At 43.2% G+C, this 21,420-nt stretch overlaps 1 protein-coding gene across 1 annotated transcript in view; it reads left to right on the forward strand.

The window, feature by feature from the left end:
• The window catches only part of LOC122932457 (retinol dehydrogenase 7-like), a 47,453-nt gene extending 26,426 nt beyond the window's left edge, over positions 1 to 21,027 (forward strand). Inside the window, exons 3-6 of the mRNA XM_044286870.1 lie at positions 57 to 315; positions 12,633 to 12,796; positions 15,255 to 15,492; positions 20,746 to 21,027. Coding sequence (XP_044142805.1) covers positions 57 to 315; positions 12,633 to 12,796; positions 15,255 to 15,475 — 644 coding nt within the window. The 3' untranslated portion in view covers positions 15,476 to 15,492; positions 20,746 to 21,027. The remainder of the gene's footprint in view (positions 1 to 56; positions 316 to 12,632; positions 12,797 to 15,254; positions 15,493 to 20,745) is intronic.
• The last annotated feature ends 393 nt before the right edge of the window (positions 21,028 to 21,420 follow it).

Here is a 21,420-nt window from a genome sequence, read left to right on the forward strand (position 1 = left end):
TTTGACATTTTGAGTTTGATGCCCATGTTTTTTATATTCAAAATTATGTTTTGTAGGACTTTGGGGTCTGGTGAATAATGCTGCCATTCCTGGTTATATGGTTCCTCTTGGATGGCAGAAGAAAGATGACTTTGTCAAGGTCCTTAATGTGAATGTACTGGGGATGATTGATGTGACACTGACATTACTACCACTAATCCGGAAAGCACAAGGAAGGATAGTAAATGTTTCCAGTATTTGCGGCAGACTGCCTCTTATTCCAGGTGGTTACAATATCTCCAAATATGGTGTGGAAGACTTCTCTGATATTTTAAGGTAAATATCATTTATTATCATGTGGTGCTGGACTTGAAAATTGTAATAAAATTGATTGCCTTTTCCCTGATGTTAGCTAGGCTAAGTTCTGCAGTGAAACAGATAAGACGTCAAATGCCATTTTTCCCTATGTTAGGCTCTGCTCACATGTTTGGAGCCTACATCTGTACATCAGGAGGATATATCTCCAATGGAAGGCTACAACGTGTCCCACTGTATAGGCTTACCTCTTTAATAGGTTTTAATTGTTAAAAAAAAAATAACTATGCCATATGGTATGTACTTCCTATCCTTCACTGACACTTGCAGAAGCCAATGATGGGCGTTTGAAAAAGATTTAAATTATATCTACAACTAAAGAAAATGTTGTACCTGAGAAGATGGAGCACCAATACTCCATCTGGTGAACGATCATTATTTTAACGCAGCCATATACATTTTAGTCCATATTGCATATTACAGTTATTAATACTGGCCATACAAGTTGCGGCCGGACCTCCATCGTTCCCCATGATAGTCAATGGGGCTGGATGGACCTCCAGCAGTGCACAGCTGCACACTGCTGGAACAGCCTGCCAGAACCATTAATGCCAGTGTGAAGCAGGCCTAAACCTTACAATTAGAAATTAAAATATATATGTTAAACAGCAGACTTTCCAAATTACTAGGTCTCTTTATCAGGCACGGTATAACAGACCTGATGGAGAGACCTAAGTAGTCTCAGAGGTTTGCTGCTTAACCTCTTAATGGTGCATCCTAGTTTGATACTTAAAGGGCCAGTAAAGCCAGAATGCAAACAAAGACAAATAACAACCAACAAAACATAACATATTCTCTTTGTGTATTTGTTATTTGCTCTTGTTTCATCAGATTTCACAATTGCAGACCATGAAAAATAAAATAGAAAATCAGTGCATTGTTCTCTCAGGCTGAGCCATGTCTTATCCCCCTCCCTCTCTCCCCTCTGATGCTAGTGCTCATGAAACAGAAAGTTTAGAAGGAGGGGGCTGGGTTTAGTCTGAATAATGTACACAATGAGCATCAGGGGCGTAACTACCATAGCGGCAAACCATGCGACTGCTATGGGGCCCAGGGCAAGAGGGGGCTCAGTCTTAGTTGGTATTATCTCCTCTTCTACTGGAGGTAAAAACTTGGTCAGGAATCTACCCTCTAAAGCAGGGTTTCTCAACTCCAGTCCTCAGGACTCACCTACTGTACCAGTCATGTTTTCAGGATTTTCTAAGTATTGAGCAGGTGATATAATTAGTGTCCATGCATCAGGACTTACCCCAGGTATTCATTATGTGGGATATTCTCAAATCCTGACTGTTAGGTGGGACCCGAGAACTGGAGTTGAGATACCCTGCTCTAAAGGAACAACTTTTAGCAAATGAAGCAGTGGAAAAATGGCCCAATGGTCATTGAAAAGGGTTTAGGCAGAAACCCTTCTGTCCTGTGGGGGGGCTGGTTTGATCCTTGCTATGGGGCCCTTCTCTATGTACGCCACTGGTGAGCATGGCCATTTTTCGGAAGGAATCTCCGAGTAACTAATGCTACAAAATAGATTTGATAACAGCACCAGCCACAGTACCAGCTATAGAATATACATAGTACCACCTAGGGGCGTACATTGAAATCATTGGGCCCATAGCAAAACTCAGTACTGGGGCCATCCCTACCTGTAAAAATCAAGTACAATGTATGTTTATTCATATATATTGATTCCCAGCTGGTTACAATTCATTCCTGAGTTTTAGATAAAATTTTAAGGACATAAGTAGTATGTAAATGCCTTGAACTTTTTTTTTTTTTTTTTATTCTATTAAGAAATTATTATATTGTTTTACACAAGCAGACCACCTCCTTGCCATGAACTCTTGCTTGCTTCTGATGCCTAGTGTGCACCAGGAAGAGTACATGGGGAGGAAGAGGGTTCTGCCTAGGGCACAATCTCCTCTATATAAACAGCAGCAAGCTGCCGTAAACTCTGCTTGCTACTGATGCTTATATAGAGAAGGTCCCCCCCCCCCCCCCCTCAAAAAAATAAAATAAAATACTCTGGTTACTGCTGCTGAGGAAGGCAGAATTGCTGCCCCCTTCCCCCTCTAACAACCAAGTCATGACCTTTTTCACTACTTCATGCAGCGTGTTACTTACTCTGGCTATGCCGTGCCTCTAGTCCGGCAGACTGAGCCAGGCAGGGCCAGCATGGGTTCACACATGGGAGCTGGCTTCTGTATCTGACAGTTGCGCTGATTGGCCAGTTCAGCGCTCAACTGACAAAAGAGAGCTCTCTCTTCGGCTTCCAGTGGGGACTGTCTGTAACTGCAGCCGGGCAATACATTGTAAGGGGAAGCAGGACCAGCCAAAACCCCGGAGAGGGACTCAAACAGCAGCTATTGTTGTGGTATAATAATCAGGGGGCAGGGCCTCCAATCCACTCTGGGCGCCCCCCTTCAACGGGCCCCATAGCAGCTGCATGGTCTGCCTATATTTGAGGTACGCCACACCCATAGTACATACAGTGATAATTTCTCCCTTCACTGCATAATTGTGCAGATTTACCTTTTTGCAGTTTGAAGGGAGTCTTTCACCTAAAATCACCATTATAGAACACTATCAGGATCTCCATTACATTCCCCATATTAGAATGCTATAAGCCGTGTACCTGGGTGGGCTCTCCAGGATGCAGCAAAGTCACAGACAAGGAAAGTGACACTGACACCAGCTTTATATGAAAGACGAGAAAATTACTAACAATTGGAATAACACAACAATATAAGTATACACAGACTAAGTTATACCACAGGTCCACAGTCACCGTCCCTGTCCGAGGGACAGGCCTAGCTCGATGGCGCACACAGCAGAGCCTGCAAGTCGTGCTGTGCCGCTAAAGAGGACACACCTAGCCGGTGGCAGATGCAGCAGAGCCTGCAAGTCAAATACTGCGCCATAGTTCAGTATAGTAAGGCTTAGCAAAACATATAACCCTAACTACTATAAGTCCTAGGCTAGTCTCTGTTACTTCAGGCACCACAAAGTATATAATCGATCATCAGAAGTTCTAGGGGCGCTGACATGCGGATGGTCTCCACAGGGGCCTGCTGTTCAGTACTCTTACTCAGCCCACAGGATCGACACTTAAGACATGCCGCGCCCACCATGCTGGCCAGATCTGGACAGTATACTAGCCGTTGAAGCCACTTGAACGTTTTGTCGCTCCCAAAATTAGCTCCCTTTTCATGAGCTTCCCTGGCAACCTCCAGTCCCAACGACATGGGAATGACAATCTGTTGCCAGTACTGCAGCCCTGACTGTAAGTATATGATCCGGCACAGGAGGCCCTGGGTAATTGTCCCACTGCCTTAACAACTTCTGACCCCCTGGGGTCAGGCGGCATCGTTCTTCTGGCCGAGGCCAGACCTTGCTCCGAACCCATTCTTTCACTTTCCACAAATCCCGGCAGCCATTCTGGACTCTCTCCCAATCGCTCAACGTTTTCCCCAGCACCAGGGTCATCCCAGATGCCACCCCACTTGAATGTGCCACATCCTGGAACAGAGGTAAGCGACCCAGGTCAGGGTTTCAGTGTCCTCTAACTCCTCATCGGCTCTCTGAGTCGACTGTCCAACTGGAACTCGAGAGAGTGCATCGGCGTTGCCGTTCTCCCTACCGGACCAGAATTTGATGCGGTATTGGTACTTAAAAAGGCGGGCCAACCATCTTTGCTTGAGTGCACCGAGCTTGGCATTCTCCAGGTGTGCCAACGGGTGGTTGTCCGTCATCACGGTCACTTCTGCACCAGGCAGATATTCTGCAAACCTTTCGGTTATGGCCCACACCAGTGCCAGTAGTTCCAGTTTAAATGAGCTATAGTTATCAGGGTTGCGTTCTGATTCTCTTAGGGATCGGCTCCCATAGGCGATGACTCTCTGCCATACATCCTGGACTTGGGATAGTACGGCCCCCAGACCATGTAGGCTTCCGTCAGTATACATCAGTAATGGGGTATCAAACCGTGTGTAAGCCAGGATCGGGGCATTAGTCCGCGCCTTTTTCAACGCTTCAAAGGTCTCTTGTTGCTGGGGCCCCCAGTCGACGGGACATTTCTTTAGGCCCCCAGCCGTGCCTCTTAGCAACTCATTTAACGGGCCCACCAGATTTGGGTATAAACCTCCTGTAGTAGCCGGCCAGTCCCACGAACGCCTGTACCTCCCGAAGTGTACTTGGCCGGGGCCAATTCTGAATGGCCTCCACCTTGCTGGGGGCCAGCGTTACCCCCTCCTGGGTGACCACATGTCCTAAGTACTCTATCTGCTGTCTGAACAACTGGCACTTTTTGGGATTGATCTTGAGACCATGGTCTCGTAGCCGTCCCAAGACTTTTTGCAGCTTCTGGAGGTGATCTTCAAAGGAGGCCCAAAACACTACTAGGTCATCCAGGTATATCAACACTGATTTGAAGTTGAGGTCCCCCAGACAGTGTTCCATCAATCGCTGGAATGTCCCCGGAGCATTGGAGAGGCCGAAGGCCATCCGGTGGAACTCGTAAAGTCCCATAGGTAGAATGAAGGCCATCTTGGCTTTGTCCTTCTTGGCCACCGGCACCTGCCAGTACCCACTAGCCAGGTCAAGAGTCGAGAAGAACTTTGCTTTGCTTAGGTCTGACAATGACTCCTCAATCCTCGGAAGGGGGTAGGCATCCTGGCGGGTCTGAGCATTCAGCTTCTGATAATCCACACAGAACCGGAGACTCTCATCTTTCTTCCACACCAAGACTACTGGAGCAGGCCACGGACTTTGACTCTCCTGGATCACCCGGTTCTCCAACATGCTGGCCACCATATCTTTTACCTCCTGATACATCTTAGGTGGGATCTGCCGATAACGTTCCCTGATCGGTGCAGCATCGCCGGTTGGGATTTCGTGTTCGCTGGCAGTAGCACACCCAAAGTCCTCATCATGTCTCGAAGGCCTCCTGAAATTCCCAAAGGGTGTCCTCCAGCATATTTTGTTCCCCCGGGGTCAGGATTCTGCAGTCCACCCCCATACGGGCCATGATCACTCGAACGTTCCACTCTGTTGTCGGGGATTCCCTTAAATGGATCTCCACAGTATAGGTCCAGGCTGATCTCCTATCCGGCTGTAGCGTGAAGCCCCTTCGTCGAGCGATACCACCTTCGGACACAAACTTTGGCCAGCAGGGTATTTCCAGCGACTGTTATCTCACAGTCCTCAACATTACAGCAGCATATAGGCACACATCCGTCTTTCACAATGGCTAGGGCCCGGGCTACCAGTGGGCGAATCTGTGTTTCTTCTTGATAAGCGGGCTCGATTAGGACCTGCAGTCCATTCAGTCGTCGTCCCCCACCGGCAGCATCAATATTAGCTCTTGTCGAGGTGGGATCTTCAATGGAGTCCTCCATAGCACCCTCACGTCTCTACTGGCCCTACTGGACAGGTTACTCTTTCTCAGGCTACAGCTCCTCACCAATTGTTGTAAGAACTTCTGGGTAGGCCGGTGTGCGGTGGCCCGTTGCCAGTACTTCGGCCCTTCCCTGGCATACAGTTGATGGTCTAGGTCTTTCAGTACATTCATGCCCAGGGTCACGTCCTACCCTTTCTGGGACAAATGGTCCACCAGCACAACCCCTTTCTTGCCGATGTCCTGCCCAAACAGTCGGATCCGCATCCAGAATATCCCTCGAACATCCATCTCTCTGTTATCTGCAGCCGTCAGCCTGATGACGTTCCCGTCTTTGGGCTCCATCATATGCCTGAAGTGTCCCTCTAAGAACTCCAGGGGCATAAGGGTGCATTCTGACCCTGTATCAACTAGGCAGCAGACCTTCCGGCCTTCCAACTCGGCTTCTAATACGGGGCTGCTGGCGTACAGATCATGTTCTTCACGCAGAGGGCTTAACTTCTGGTGCACCGCCGCAGGACTCCCAGCTACTGCAGCGGTCGGAAGTTTAACGTCGGCTCAGATGCTACCTGTTCTGGGCACTCTCTAGCTATATGGCCGCACTTTCGGCAAGCCCAACAGAGGGGCCCTCTTCTGACCGGCCCCCTCACCTGAGTTGTTTTGGATGGAGTGGCACGAGGTGTGGGATCAGTTTCCGGAGGCCGGGACAGCTCTGCCTTCATCTGGGACACTTCCAGCCGAAGCTCTTTCACTTCCACCCACAGGGTCTGGACCACATCCTCTAAGGATTCTGATTCTTCAGACCCACAGCCGGTCCCTTGTAACATGGGTGCTATTCACTACTCTCGCCTCCGCAGGTATGGGCTCTTCCTCTCTCTCTACGGCGGCTAAGTAGATGCTGTAGAATGTTATTGTACAAAGAGGACCAGCACTCGCTGAAGTAGAATGATTCTTATAATTATTGGTCACATACAGAAGGCAAGTGACCATTAAATATAAGAATCATTCTACTTCAGCGAGTGTCGGTCCTCTTTGTACAAGTATGTGAGGTTTTACCCTGGATGCGTGCACCGCATCTCTGATAAACGGAGTGCCGACTGTGTTTTCTCCAGAGCTGTAGAATGTTATGTCAGCTATTGTTCGGGTCATGAATTTATTGGAGACCCCCACTATGAACTGATCTCGTAGAAGCCGGTCAACCTCCCAGAAGGCACCCATGGCATCAGGGTATCGTCGTTGTATCTCATTCAGCGTCTCCTGTAGAGCATTGGAATATTGCATCAGGGTCTTGCCCTCACGCTGGGGTCAGTTAAAGAAGTGACTCCGTAATGGTACCACTTTGGACTGCCCCTCTTGGGCTCTAGCAGGGAGAATATCTTCTCTAGGGTATCTCTCTCGGAGTAAGGCCTTAACATCACTGTCTGCCTGACATCACCCTCTAGGGCTCCCGACGCAACCTTTCCCCCGCAGTTCGGGGGTCAGGTTGCACATTTTAATTGCACTGTCATGTTTCTACCTATACTTTGGCAGATGACGCAGCAGTGCCCCTACGGGGATGTATCCTACTGGAGTAGCCATATTGTTGGGGGCAAGCAGGACTTGCGCCTGTGCACCCTGGGCTGGGTCCTGATCCGGCACCACTGGCGCCGGAGGACGGTCTCCCGCAAACACATTCCCGTCTATAACGGTTGCTGTATCCTGCCGACTATGCCAAGTTGTAAGCCGTGTAACAGTGTGGGCTCCCCAGGATACAGCGAAGTCACAGACCAGGAAAGCGACACTGACACCAGCTTTATATGCAAGAACAGAAACTTTACTTTAACAATACTAATAACACAACAATATAAGTATACAGACTAAGTTATACCCCAGGCCAACAGTCACCGTCTCTGTCCGAGGTACAGGCCTAGCCCGATGGCACACACTGCAGAGCCTGCAAGTCATGCTGTGCCGCTAAAGAGGACACACCTAGTGGGTGGCAGATGCAGCAGAGCCTGCATGTCAAATACTGCACTGCAGTTCAGTACAGTAAGGCCTAGCAAAACGTATAACCCTAACTATCTAACTACTATAAGGCCTAGGCTAGTCTCTGTTACTTCAGGCACCACACAGTATAATACAATCAGTAACCAGGTGTATTGGCCACCAACCTCTCACCAACCGTGCGGCCTTGCTTGATAATAAGACTTCTGCCCACACGCTGTAAATGGTCTTCCTGGAACAATCTCTCTTTCAAAGAGCCGGATCCAGTAAGGGGACAACAGCTAATCTCTTTCCTCTGCGTGTCCATTCACTCCCGGACATCCGCAAGCCAGGATGGAATCGGATTCAGTCTCTCACAGAACAATCCTTCCATCATGTCAGATCAGCTCACACTTCCTGGTTCTGTCTAGAAGCAGACTGCATGAGTCAACATCTGCTTTGCATATTCAAATCCCAGAGTGTGCTGGCTGTAGCTGCAAAACAGTGGCCTCTAGTGCCCAAAATGCCAAATGACGGTTTCAATACAATTAGGCACAAACATCATACAATAAGAGCTTTTTCACACAATGCTACCTTCCATATTGCTGTTCATCGCCGATTTTCTAAGAAAAACACTTTTATTCAATATGTTAATTAGCTTCTGAAGGTGCCCAGGGGTGGCGTTCATGCAGCTGTTGCCCAGGCCGCTCGGCGCTTTTCATACGAAACCCCACCCTTTTCACCCCTCCCCTTTCACCCCTCTGGCCCACCCTAGGTTCTTCTCATTACATCCTCCTCTTTGTGAGAAATCCAGCGCCAGTGCCATTCAACAGATGCGCCGTGCCTGCGCACTTCATTCCCCATTATGGCCAGAGGCACAAGGCCGGCTCGATCGGGATGTACAGGCCGACACATGCACATTAAATACTCCTGTGCCTCTGGCAATAATGGGGAATGAAGTGCGCAGGTGCGGCGAATCTGTTGAACGGCGCTGGATTTCTCACTAAGAGGATGGAATCAGAAGAACCTAATATCAAAATTGACATTAAACCCTTTTGGATGCAGAGTTCCCATTGAATAAATCAAGTATCGTTCTTGCTGATTAATGTCCACCTTGCTATTTTTTGTGCTCTACCTCCAATCCCTGAATTTTCAAGCCAGCATGTAAGGGATGCAAAAATGGCAGTCATAACCATAGAAGGATGGAAACCAGTATAGTCTGTTCTACCAGCAGCAAAAAAGTTTTATGTTTTGGGTAATTTCAGTTGTGAGAATGCAGGATTTGTCTATATGCTGGAGTGCCCTTATGTCCTCCAGTATATGGAACGTACCCTGCACAAACCCATATTCAAAAGCGCATTCATAATATTTTCTTGTTATATATCCTGTTAATATGCAATGTTATTACACCATATCTGTACTCCACTGTGGAAAGGGTTAAGACCTAGCCAGCTAATACTGAGAGACTTTAAGACTTTCTACCTATGCAAAGTTTTGGAGGGAAAAAACAGACACACTGACCTTCTGACTGTCTGGTATAGCTCTGATGTTTATTTCTGAAGACTATGTCTGGAAAAACTGCTTAGAGTTGCAATAAAAAGTTTGCGAACGCTTTGGAATGATATGGATTTCTGCACAAATTGGTCATAAAATGTGATCTGATCTTCATCTAAGTCACAACAATAGATAATCACAGTCTGCTTAAACTAATAACACACAAAGAATTTAATGCTACCATGTTTTTATTGAACACACCATGTAAACATTCACAGTGAAGGTGGAAAAAGTATGTGAACACTTGGATTTAATAACTGGTTGAACCTCCTTTGGCAGCAATAACTTCAACCAAACGTTTCCTGTAGTTGCAGATCAGATGTGCACAACGGTCAGGAGTAATTCTTGACCATTCCTTTTTACAGAACGTTTTCAGTTAAGCGATATTCTTAGGATGTCTGCTGTGAATCGCTTTCTTGAGGTCATGCCACAGCATCTCAATCTGGTTGAGGTTAGGACTCTGACTGGGCCACTCCAGAAGTCGTATTTTCTTCTGTTTAAGCCATTCTGTTGTTGATTTACTTCTATGCTTTGGGTCGTTGTCCTGTTGCAACACCCATCTTCTGTTGAGCTTCAGCTGGTGGACAGATGGCCTTAAGTTCTCCTGCAAAATGTCTTGATAAACTTGGGAATTCATTTTTCCTTCGATGATAGCAATCCGTCCAGGCCCTGATGCAGCAAAGCAGCCCCAAACCATGATGCCCCCACCACCATACTTCAGTTAGGATGAGGTTTTGATGTTGGTGTGCTATGGCTCTTTTTCTCCACACATAGTGTTTTGTGTTTCTCCCAAACAATTCATCTTTGGTTTCATCTGTCCACAGAATATTTTGCCAGTACTGCTGTGGAACATCCAGGTGCTCTTGTGCAAACTGTAAACGTGCAGCAATGTTTTTTTTGGACAGCAGTGGCTTCCTCTGTGGTATCCTCCCATGAAATCCATTCTTGTTTAGTGTTTTACGTATCGTAGATTCGCTAACAGGGATGTTAGCATATGCCAGACACTTTTGTAAGTATTTAGCTGACACTCTAGGATTCGTCTTCACCTCATTGAGCAGTCTGCGCTGTGCTCTTGCAGTCATCTTTACAGGACGGCCACTCCTAGCAGTGCTGAACTTTCTCCATTTATAGACAATTTGTCTTACTGTGGACTGATGAACAGCAAGGCTTTTGGAGATACTTTTATAACCCTTTCCAGCTTTATGCAAATCAACAATTCTTAATTGTATGTCTTCTGAGAGCTCTTTTGTGCAAGGCATCATTCACATCAGGCAATGCTTCTTGTGAAAAGCAAACCCAGAACTGGTGTGTGTTTTTTATAGGGCAGAGCAGCTGTAACCAACACCTCCAATCTCATCTCATTGATTGGACTCCAGTTGGCTGACACCTCACTCCAATTAGCTCTTGGAGATGTCATTAGTCTAGGGGTTCACATACTTTTTCCACCTGCACTGTGAATGTTTACATGGTGTGATCAATAAAAACATGGTAACATTTAATTATTTGTGTGTTAATAGTTTAAGAAGACTGTAATTGTCTATTGTTGTGACTTAGATGAACATCAGATCACATTTTATGACCAATTTGTGCAGAAATCCATATAATTCCAAAGGGTTCACATACTTTTTCTTGCAACTGTATGTATTCCCATAAACTTGCATTAACCCCTTTCCAACATCCACCGTACATGTACAGCGGATGTTGGGTCTTTAAAGATGGTGCCAGGTTCCTGCTGTTTCATAGAGCAGGCAATCGCAGATAATGTCCACGATCAGCAGTGGTGCTAACTGTAGACAAATAATGTGACCACTGCATCTGAGGAGGCTAAAGCCTGGAACTTCCGGGTCAGGCACGCTTTCCCCTGGTGGAGATCCATAATGAGCTGGAACCTGTACTAGGCTTCCAGGCTTATTAGTTTATTCCAGGTCAGTCCAGCAGATGGCAGTATATCCCACTGAACTGGGATATAATTATTTCTGTACAGAATAATGGAACAAATTACATTATTATCTGATGATTGCAAGTTGTGGTCCACTTAAGGATCTAAGTTAAAAAAAAAGTTAAAGTTTTGAAAATATATAAACAATATAAAATAAATAGCTTTATGGGTTACATCAGGTTATCCCATACCATGAATGGCTAAAAAAAAAAATGGCCTACTCACCATTTTTTCATCACTTCATCTCCTAAAAATTTGAATAAATAGTGATTAAAAAGTCACACACATTCCAAAATGGTATTATGAAAAACAAATTGTCCTGCAAAATAAATGAGCTCCCACACATCTCCGTAAACATAACTGAAACAAAGTTATGGGGGTCAGAATATGGCGAAAAAGAAAAGAAAATCATTTTTTCAAAAGTTTATATTAAGTATAAAAATGCAACAAAAACTATAATTATATGTATGCCATATTAAATAGTGGCATTAGAAAGTACAACTTGTCTCGCAAAACAAAGCCCTCATACAGCTATGTGAACTGAAAAATAAAAAAAGTTATGGATCTGTGAAGAAGGGGAGTGAAAAATGAAAATGCAAAAACTAAAAAAGTGTCACGGCAGGAAAGAGTTGAAGCTCTATACGGGTCTATGATAGACAGAAATTGTAACAATGTCTCTGTTTTGGCTGTGCTTCTGAACTCCTCCTCTCCCACTAGAAAATTCTAGTTCAGCTAGAAATGGCATATAAGAGGCTCTGCAGATAGAGACCAGTGTTTAGTAGGAGAGACTGTGCCAGACTGTGTGATTTACCAGAAGAAGACACTGACAGGGGGAGCCATAGACCTCAGGTTACCAGCCCATTGACCAGGAAGCAAGCCAGAAGTCTGACCCACAGACCATGGGCCACTAACCTTTGGTCAGGCTACCAGCTTTCTCAGAGAGACAGCTAGCTTATTTGCACCAAGTCTTACCACGCTGAGCTGACATTTTGGCGGTGTCTGGAGGACCCAACATGACATATGGGCCACCCTGAACCCAGCCAGGAAATGTGACAAAGCCTTAAAGAAGAATACAGTTGGATCTATGGATGTAGTCTGCACGATGAATGGCGATATTGTCTCAAGGTCTTGAGACTCCTGGGCACATATGTAAGTCACACAATTTTATTCCAATATTTGTGACTGTTTGTATGCCAGAATAAGGAGAGGAACATGCACCTATTTTTAAACTAGACTGGTTTATCATGAGATTAGAACCCTGTAAGATAATGCTGGAGCCTGGAAAATGAATAACCCAAATATACCAAAGATCCCTAAAAATATTTTCTGGCGTTCGTGTACTACAAAGAAAAATATATTATATTATTAAAATTTGATTTGTAGAAATCAGATGCACCTGAATACTTTCATTGACGCATATATTCATGTTTTTAGGCGTGAAGTTAATGATTTTGGGGTGAAAGTTTCAATAGTTGAGCCGGGGGCTTTCAACACGGCCCTTACCATTTTGCCTCTCATTAAGAAGACTGTAGAGGATAAATGGCAGATGGCGTCAGCTGAGACCAAGATGCTGTATGGAGAGCATTACTACAAGAAACGTAAGGTTACAACAAACTCTACCCTAGAACATTTACTGTAAACATGGGAATCAATCTGCCCGTTTCCAAGTAAACCTCTGCAGATTGAATACTATTTTGTCATCAGAAATCAGTTGCTCTCATTCAGTTCTCAGGCACCTGACTGCAGAACATGACAGACACTTTTCTTATTATGAAGATATAGAAGGGCACTATGATTCCATTCACACCAAACTTGTGCCCATATACTGTGGGGGTCAATTATTATTAGATATAAGCCAATTTTTGGCGTATATCTGTCGAAGATTCGGTTGCAAAGGGGATTTTCGGACGAATCTGCAACTTTTCCCGACACACATCAGGTCTAAAAAAAGACAGGCGTAGTGTGGGCAGGGAAGAGGGCCGGGTGGCTGCCTCATCTCATTTATCATTTTCTATACCTGTTTTATGATCTAAATCAAGGGGGGCTGCCATTAATTTAGGCCTTAATAAATGACCCCATTTATGTGTAAATCTATGCCAAAAGAGTGTCCTTTTGTGAATAAGCAACCAATGCATTGAAAATTAAACCTGAATAATATATAACATGCCCAAGATCCTAGCTGTATGAATTGCTTCACTTGTCTGTCTTTAAGAAAACTGATACTGGACAACTCCATTATAAGTTTAAAAAAAATAATCCTAGAATGACAAAAGATCATGATAGTCCTATCAATTAGATCATGACAGATCATAAGAGATCTGTCATGGATCCTTAAAAGCAGAAGCAATTACTGTATGCCAGTGTGAACAGAGCCTTACTGCTCATTTTAGGCCTCGTTCACACTTCAGTGTTTGGTCAGTGATTTCCATCAGTGATTTGTGAGCCAAAACCAGGTGCAACTCTAAACACAGAACAGAAGCAGCTCTTTCCCTTCTACCTCATGTCTGTGGAGGCTCCAGTTCTGGTTTTGGCTCACAAATCACTGATGGAAATCACTGACCAAACACTGAAGTGTGAACGAGGCCTTACTCTGCGCTTGAAGCTATCTACATCGACCTACGCTCTATTCTCAGTTTCTGCAGTTTCTCAATGGAATGGAAACTAGCATTGATAGGAACAGTACCCAAGCGGTATAGCTGAATGTAGTATAGCAAAACATACACGTTAAAGGGTCCATTCACACGTCCGTAAATGGGTCCGCATCCGTTCCGCAATTTTGCGGAACGGGTGCGGACCCATTTATTTTCTATGGGGCGGAATGGATGGGTACAGCACACAGTGTGCTGTCCGCATCCGCATTTGCGGAGCGCGGCCCTGATCTTTGGGTCCGCAGCTCCGCAAAAGATAGAACATGTACTATTCTTGTCCACAGCTGCCAACAAAAATAGGCATTTCTATAGGGGTGCCGAGCGGGTGTGTTGCGGATCCGCAATTTGCGGGTCCGCAACACACCACGGACGTGTGAATGGAGCCTTAAACTCTGTAATTTTGCACTGACAGTTAATGCAGTAAAGCCTTTATCCTAGTGATGACAAACCTGAGGCTCTCCAGCTGACTACAGATATCTGCCTACTGCAGGGGCATGGTGGGAGTTGTAGTTTTACAACAGCTGGAGAGTCGCAGGTTGGCCATCTCTGCCTATCTATTTACATAAAGTGCATCCATAGTGAATACATTTGACTGATGACATTCATTTATAATAAATATTGAAATATCATAATACTTGCATATGCTTAAAGAGAATCTGTCAGCATGATCAACCCTATTCAATACGGCAGGCATACTTCCTGGCAGGGTTGACTGTGCTGAGTGTAATGTTTCCTGTCTTGTAGCAATCCAAGCAATAATTTTTTTTGGGGGGGGGAAATGTTATGCTAATTATGTGCTCTGAGCACTGTGGCCCAAGCCACTAATCAGATGCCCGGCCCTTGAAGTCTTGCACATGTGCTGGTGAGAGTTCATTCGTCTCAGTTCAGATCTCGGGAGCGGGGACAGTCAAATGAGATCTACTGCACATGTGTTGATTGAACTCACATGCATGAGATTTCAGAAACCGGCGTCAGAACAGTGATGCTAGAGTGGTGTTGTTGCAGTCATGTATCAGGTCTGCATAAGGCCTCATGCACACGACTGTTGTGTGTTTTGACGTCCGCAAATTGCGGATCCGCAAAACACGGATGGCGTCTGTGTGCTTTCCGCAATTAGCGAAACGGCACAGACAGCCATTGATATAACTGCCCATTCTTGTCCGCAAAACGGACAAGAATAGGACAGGTTTTTTTATTTTTTTCCTGACCACGGAAACGGAGCAACGGATGCGGACAGCACACGGAGTGCTGTCTGCATCTTTTGCGGCCCCATTGAAGCGAATGGGTCTGCATCTGAGCCACAAAAACTGCGGTTCGGATACGTACCAAAACAACGTTCGTATGCATAAGGCCTAAGAATGTGTTTTAAAAAAAAATATATATATATTTTATGTTTTTTTTCATTCAGATCTACAAAATATGGACCAAATGGTTACACAAAGTTCTCCCAAAAGCTACTTGGTCACAAACTGTATTGAGCATGCACTGACCGCCTATTATCCCTGGACAAGATATTCTGCTGGATGGGACGCTAAGCTATTCTACTTGCCTCTATCCTACTGCCCAACATTTATTATTGATTATATGTTATCACTGAATGCACCAAAACCAGCTCAAGGAGTGTACTGATGCCCAGGAGCACATAGGTGGGTAAGACTGAAAGCACTCTATAGCAGATTCAACACCAAGCCATTTTTCACCATAAGGACCAAGCCACATTTTGCAAATCTGACATGTTTCATTTTAGGTGGTAATAACTCTGGAATTCTTTTACTTATATAAGCTGTTCTGACATTGTTTTCTCGTGACATATTATACTTCATGTTGGTGGCAAATTTGAGTCAATATGTTTCACCTTTATTAATAAATAAATAAAAATCCATAATTTGCAGAAAATTTGCAAATCAGACAGGTGTCACTTTATGTGGCGATAACTTTAAAACACTTTGACTTATCCAGGCCATTCTGAGATTGTTTGTTTGTTTGTTTTTTCATCACATAATGTACTTCATGACACTGGTAAAATGGAGTAAAAAAAATTCATTTTTATTTATAAAAAAATACCTAATTTACCAAAAATGTTGAAAAATGTGTACATTTTTAAGTTTCAATTTCTCTACTTCTATAATACATAGTAATACCTACAAAAATAGTTATTACTTTACATTCCCCATATGTTTACTTCATGTTTGGATCATTTTGGGAATGATATTTTATTTTTTTGTGGATGTTACAAGGCTTAGAAGCTTAGAAGTTAATCTTGAGATTTCTCAGAAATTTTAAAAAAACAACTTTTTAAGGACCAGTTCAGGTCTGAAGTCACTTTGTGAAGCTTACATGATAGAAACCACCCAAAAAATGACCCCATTCTAGAAACTACACCCCTCAAGGTATTCAAAACTGATTTTAAAAACGTTGTTAACCCTTTAGGTGTTCCACAACAATTAATGGAAAATAGAGATACAATTTCAAAATTTCACTTTTTTGGCAGATTTTCCATTTTAATATTTTTTTCCAGTTAAAAAGCAAGGGTTAACAGTCAAACAAAACTCAATATTTATGGCCCTGATTCTGTAGTTTACAGAAACACCCAATATGTGGTCGTAAACCGCTGTACGGGTACACGGCAGGGCGCAGAAGGAAAGGAATGCCATACGGTTTTTGGAAGGCAGATTTTGCTAGACTTTTTTTTTTTTTTTTTTTACATCATGTCCCATTTGAAGCCCCCTGATGCACCCCTAGAGTAAAAACTCCACAAAAGTGACCCAATTTTAGAAACTACGGGATAGGGTGGAAGTTTTGTTGGTACTAGTTTATAGTACATATGATTTTTGGTTGCTTTATATTACACTTTTTGTGAGGCAAGGTAACAAGAAATAGCTTTTTTGGCACAGTTTTTTATTTATTTACAACATTCATCTGACAGGTTAGATCATGTGGTATTTTTATAGAGCAGGTTGTCACGGATGCGGCGATACATAAATAAAAAAATTGTATACATATTAGGTAAGTTTTACACAATGATTTATATTTTTGAAACAAAAAAAATCATGTTTTAGTGTCTCCATAGTCTGAGAGCCATAGTTTTTTCAGTTTTTGGGCGATTATCTTGGGTAGGGTATGATTTTTGCAGGATGAGATGACGGTTTGATTGGCACTATTTTGGGGTGCATATGACTTTTTGATCGCTTGCTATTACACTTTTTGTGATGTAAGGTGACCAAAAATGGTTTATTTAGCACAGTTTTTATTTTTTACTGTGTTCACCTGAGGGGTTAGGTCATGTGATATTTTTATAGAGCCAGTCGATACGGACGCGGTGATACCTAATATGTATACTTTTTTTATTTATGTAAGTTTTACACAATAACAGCTTTTTTAAAACAAAAAAAATTATGTTTTAGTGTCTCCATATTCTGAGACATAGTTTTTATATTTTTTTGACAATAGGGGCTCATTTTTTGCGGGATGAGGTGACTGTTAGATTTGTACTATTTTGATGGGCGTGCTGTTGTACTTTTTGCTATGTAAGGTGACAAAAAAATTGTTTATTTAGCACAGTTTTAATTTTTTACGGTGTTCATCTGAGGGGTTAGGTCATGTGATATGTTTATAGAGCTGGTCGATGCGGACGCAACGATACCTAATATGTTTATATGTCTTTTCCCTATTTTTTTTTTACAATTTTTTTTTTACTTTATTTTTGGAAAATGACGCTTTTTTTTTTTTTACCTGAAAATTTAAACTTTTTTGTAAAACTATGGGACTTCAACATTACAGGGTCTGATCCTTGATTCAATACAGCACAATACATCTGTATTGTGCTGTATTGAACTGTTAGAGACACTAACAGTTGCCTAGGAGACCCAGTCTGGGGGCTGGGCCTCTTTGGCTTCCGTAGTTAACAGGCCACAAGCCTCGGAATGACTTGGGGCTGCCATGACAGTGATCGAGTCCCCGCCACAGCACAGCGGGAACCCGATCCATCAGGTAAGTGAGTGCAAACCTCCCATATGCCGCGGTCATCGCTGACCGCGGCATATGAGGGGTTAATCCACCGACATCAGCGTTATCACCGGTGCTGGAGGATGCAGCAGGGATCCGGCGGTCAGTAACCTCCGGAACTCTGCTGCTGACCGAGGGGGGGGGGGCGCACGCGGGGGAGGAACGACTCTAGGACGAGATAGCTCGTCCTCGAGCGCTAAGTGCCGGCGTTTGAGGACGAGCTATCTCGTCCTGGGTCCTTAAGGTGTTAAATGCTGGGCACCTATGAATACTTAAGGTGCCCTTCCCGTGGTGCTTAAACAATGGGTTAATCTGGCTTGCTAGTTCCTGCAGAAGTGATATAATCTGTCCGTCTACCTGTGTACCAACCACTGTCTGATTCCAGGATTCTGACTTTCTGCCACCTGTCATGACACATGCCTGCATCTCTTGTCTGTGCTGCCTGCCTTGACCGTTTACCTGATTTTTAGATTAGCATAAACTGTCTGCCGTGAATTTGGCCTGCCACAAGCTTAGCTTGATCCTTGGTGCTTTGCACCTGTGTCTGTTATCCCAATGAGTCATCAGCTAACCATACCAAGACTATTCTAAGAGGAAGCTGGTGGCTTCCCTGCAATGAAAGCCAGATCCCTGTCTAGGGGTTAAAGGGTGAAAACCAGGGGACTGACAGGATAATGCCCTCAGAACTAGTCAAACAGGTTGGTTGGCATGGTTTGCTACATAAACACACATGGGAAAGAGAAACACTAGGTAGTGCTACTACACATAAATTCATGTTCATATGGAATACCTGGATTAGTCGTCCTAACTGTATATCATTTTGACATTTTGTGACCACCTATTAATCTTGCTGTTCATCTCTCCCTCAACATATTCTTCCTGATTTCTCAGATCAACCAATGCTCTCTTTTTTCTTTATTCTTGCTTAACAGTTTTCCTGCTATATATGAGGTTACAGACAGTGGCCTAATGTTTCTGTTAGCTAGATTTATGCTTTCGTATTATCCGAATCAAAGTACTTACAGCGTTGTATGTGAATTGACTTGTTTTTCAATCTGTATTTGTACACTTTCTTGCCTTTGTATGTTTCTTATATATGGTCTATAAATATATATAAATAACTGACAAGTTCTCCGAGATGGCCAGGACCTATTCTGGTTTCCACTGTATATTTTCAATCTCAATAACTTGCATTTTATCTCTCAAATTAGTAGTCGCCCACTTATTTGAGAAACACTACTCAAGTTATTAAGATAATTGAAAATGCAAGCTATACATTTTCTCAGGAACAAAAATAACAAAGCAAAATCATTCTAGGGGGCTTTAATCTAGTCTTTAATCTAGCCTGAAGAGAACACCTTAAAAACTAACAGGGACATTTATCAAAGTGGTGTAAAGTAGAACTGGCTTAGTTGCCCATAGCAACCAATCCGATTCACCTTTCATTTTCCAAAGGAGCTGTGAAAAATTAAAGGTGGAATCTGATTGGATGCTACGGGCAACTAAGCCAGATCTAATTTACACCAGTTTGATAAATCTCCCCCTAAATTTTCAATTCTGTTAAAACCAATTCCCTGATGTTAGCTTGGCCTGATATTTTTTAAGGTAGAACAACAGGAACATCATTCAGTCTCAACTGATTTATTTCCAGCTTGATACATATAGTAGGTAATTGTAATATCCAATAAAATACAGAGTTTCTTTATTTCAATATATTAAAAGCACCAGGAAGTCAAATACATAAGATGTTTTGGACAAAGCAACCCATCCCTAGTCATATCCACAAACTGAACACACACACTAGTCTTTCCTGAAGCACAGGTGTGACCACAAGTACAAGCCTGACTGGTCAACCCCCTTGCTTGACAAGTTGCAAACAGAGCAGCCTGCATTTTAAATTCCAAGATCCAATACACCTGTCTATTGTGCTCGCCCATAAACCTGAAGGTGTGTGCAGTAGTGTTGAGCGAATCGAAGTGAAACAAATGGAATTCATTCCGAATTTCAGAAAAAAATTGATTTGCAACGTATCAGAAATTCCTTGCGCTTTATGTAAACAAATAGTTTTTTTCCTAAAATGACCCAGGAACACAATATAACCCATAATTTCATGCAACCAGCCAATCCGCAGCTAGCCATCTTCTGTGATGTCATTGCCCTATAAAAGCCTCATCCCGTGCGTTCGTCGCCATTTCACTGTGAACTGAGTATAGGAACAGATGTGTTTTAGAAAGCTTTTAATTGTAGAATATTGGTTAAGGAGAGTGCAAGGACAGTGTAATGAGATCGGCCAAACCCATCGAACCCCAACATTCAAGGGTTTGCTCATCCCGAATCATCTACATGATGCAGAAGGGTACCCACCCCCAATCCCCATAACTTTGGTTCTGTAAAAGGGCTGCAAAACAAAGCAAAATGGGGGTAAGAGCAGGAAAATTGACCTGCAATCAAATGTTGATTGGGAAATGACTTAAAATAACACAGGAAAAAAACAATTTAAATAATAATCTTGAACCAGGAGGCGCCCTCCTTCTGTTGATTGACAGGGCCAGCCGCGATCTCCTCCTCAACACTGGCGCGCGATTTTTGAAATGCTGACAGGGCCGGCCGGAGGAGGAGATCGCGGCTGGCCCTGTCAATCAACAGAAGGAGGGGGCGGTTTTCTGCAGCTGCTACCAGCAAGTAGACTGCAGAAGACAAACGGTTTAAAATGTTTAATAAATCCCAATTACAAAAATCTTTAGCCAAAAATGCACACATTTCCATGAACAACATACCCCAAATGTGTCCATAGCCTTTAAAGCTTTTATTTTTTATTTTTTATTAACACTACTAGTTCCACTGATAGTTCTAGTGCTTATATAATTATATTGTCTTTTTTTCCTCTTTCACAGATGTTTTGTTCCTCAGAATATTCTTCAATTATAATCTTACTAGCTTCATGTCATCACTTGATTCTCCTTGATGGCCTATATATGATGAGAGCTTTTGTTTCAGTCCTTTTATATGGAAATTACTGAACTATTTTTATTAGCTGATGATTAGATAATAAAAATGACCCATATATAGCTTTTCTATGTGTTGCTAACAATGAGATGGGAATGTGAAGTATATTCTGGCTACATTTTCTACTGTGACTAAAGCTGAACATCAATAAACAGTTAACATAAAAAATGCTTCTTTTCTCCATGTTTAAATTCATACTTCTCGTAGTTTTAAAATAGTTAAAACTATATTGTAAGACTAAAGCCTCATGTGACCATATCCGATTTTTCAATCCCCCCCAAAAAAACAGGTCTTTGAAAAATGGATATCGTCCATATGCATTCCATTATTTCTCACTCTCAAAAATAGAAAGGGCAATTCTGATCCACACAAAATAGACAAGAATAGGAATTGTTGTGAGAATACCTGATGGAGCACACAGATCCGTGTAAAAAAAACTGATGTGTGAACAGTCCCTTTGACTTCTATGGGTCAGTGTACTATCCATTTTTAAATCTGAAGTAAAATATGGTTGTGTGCATGAGACCTAAGGGTATATTTTCATGATACCTTTTTTTGCCTAA

The sequence above is a fragment of the Bufo gargarizans genome, chromosome 3, assembly GCF_014858855.1.
Source record: "Bufo gargarizans isolate SCDJY-AF-19 chromosome 3, ASM1485885v1, whole genome shotgun sequence".
Classification (NCBI taxonomy): domain Eukaryota; kingdom Metazoa; phylum Chordata; class Amphibia; order Anura; family Bufonidae; genus Bufo; species Bufo gargarizans.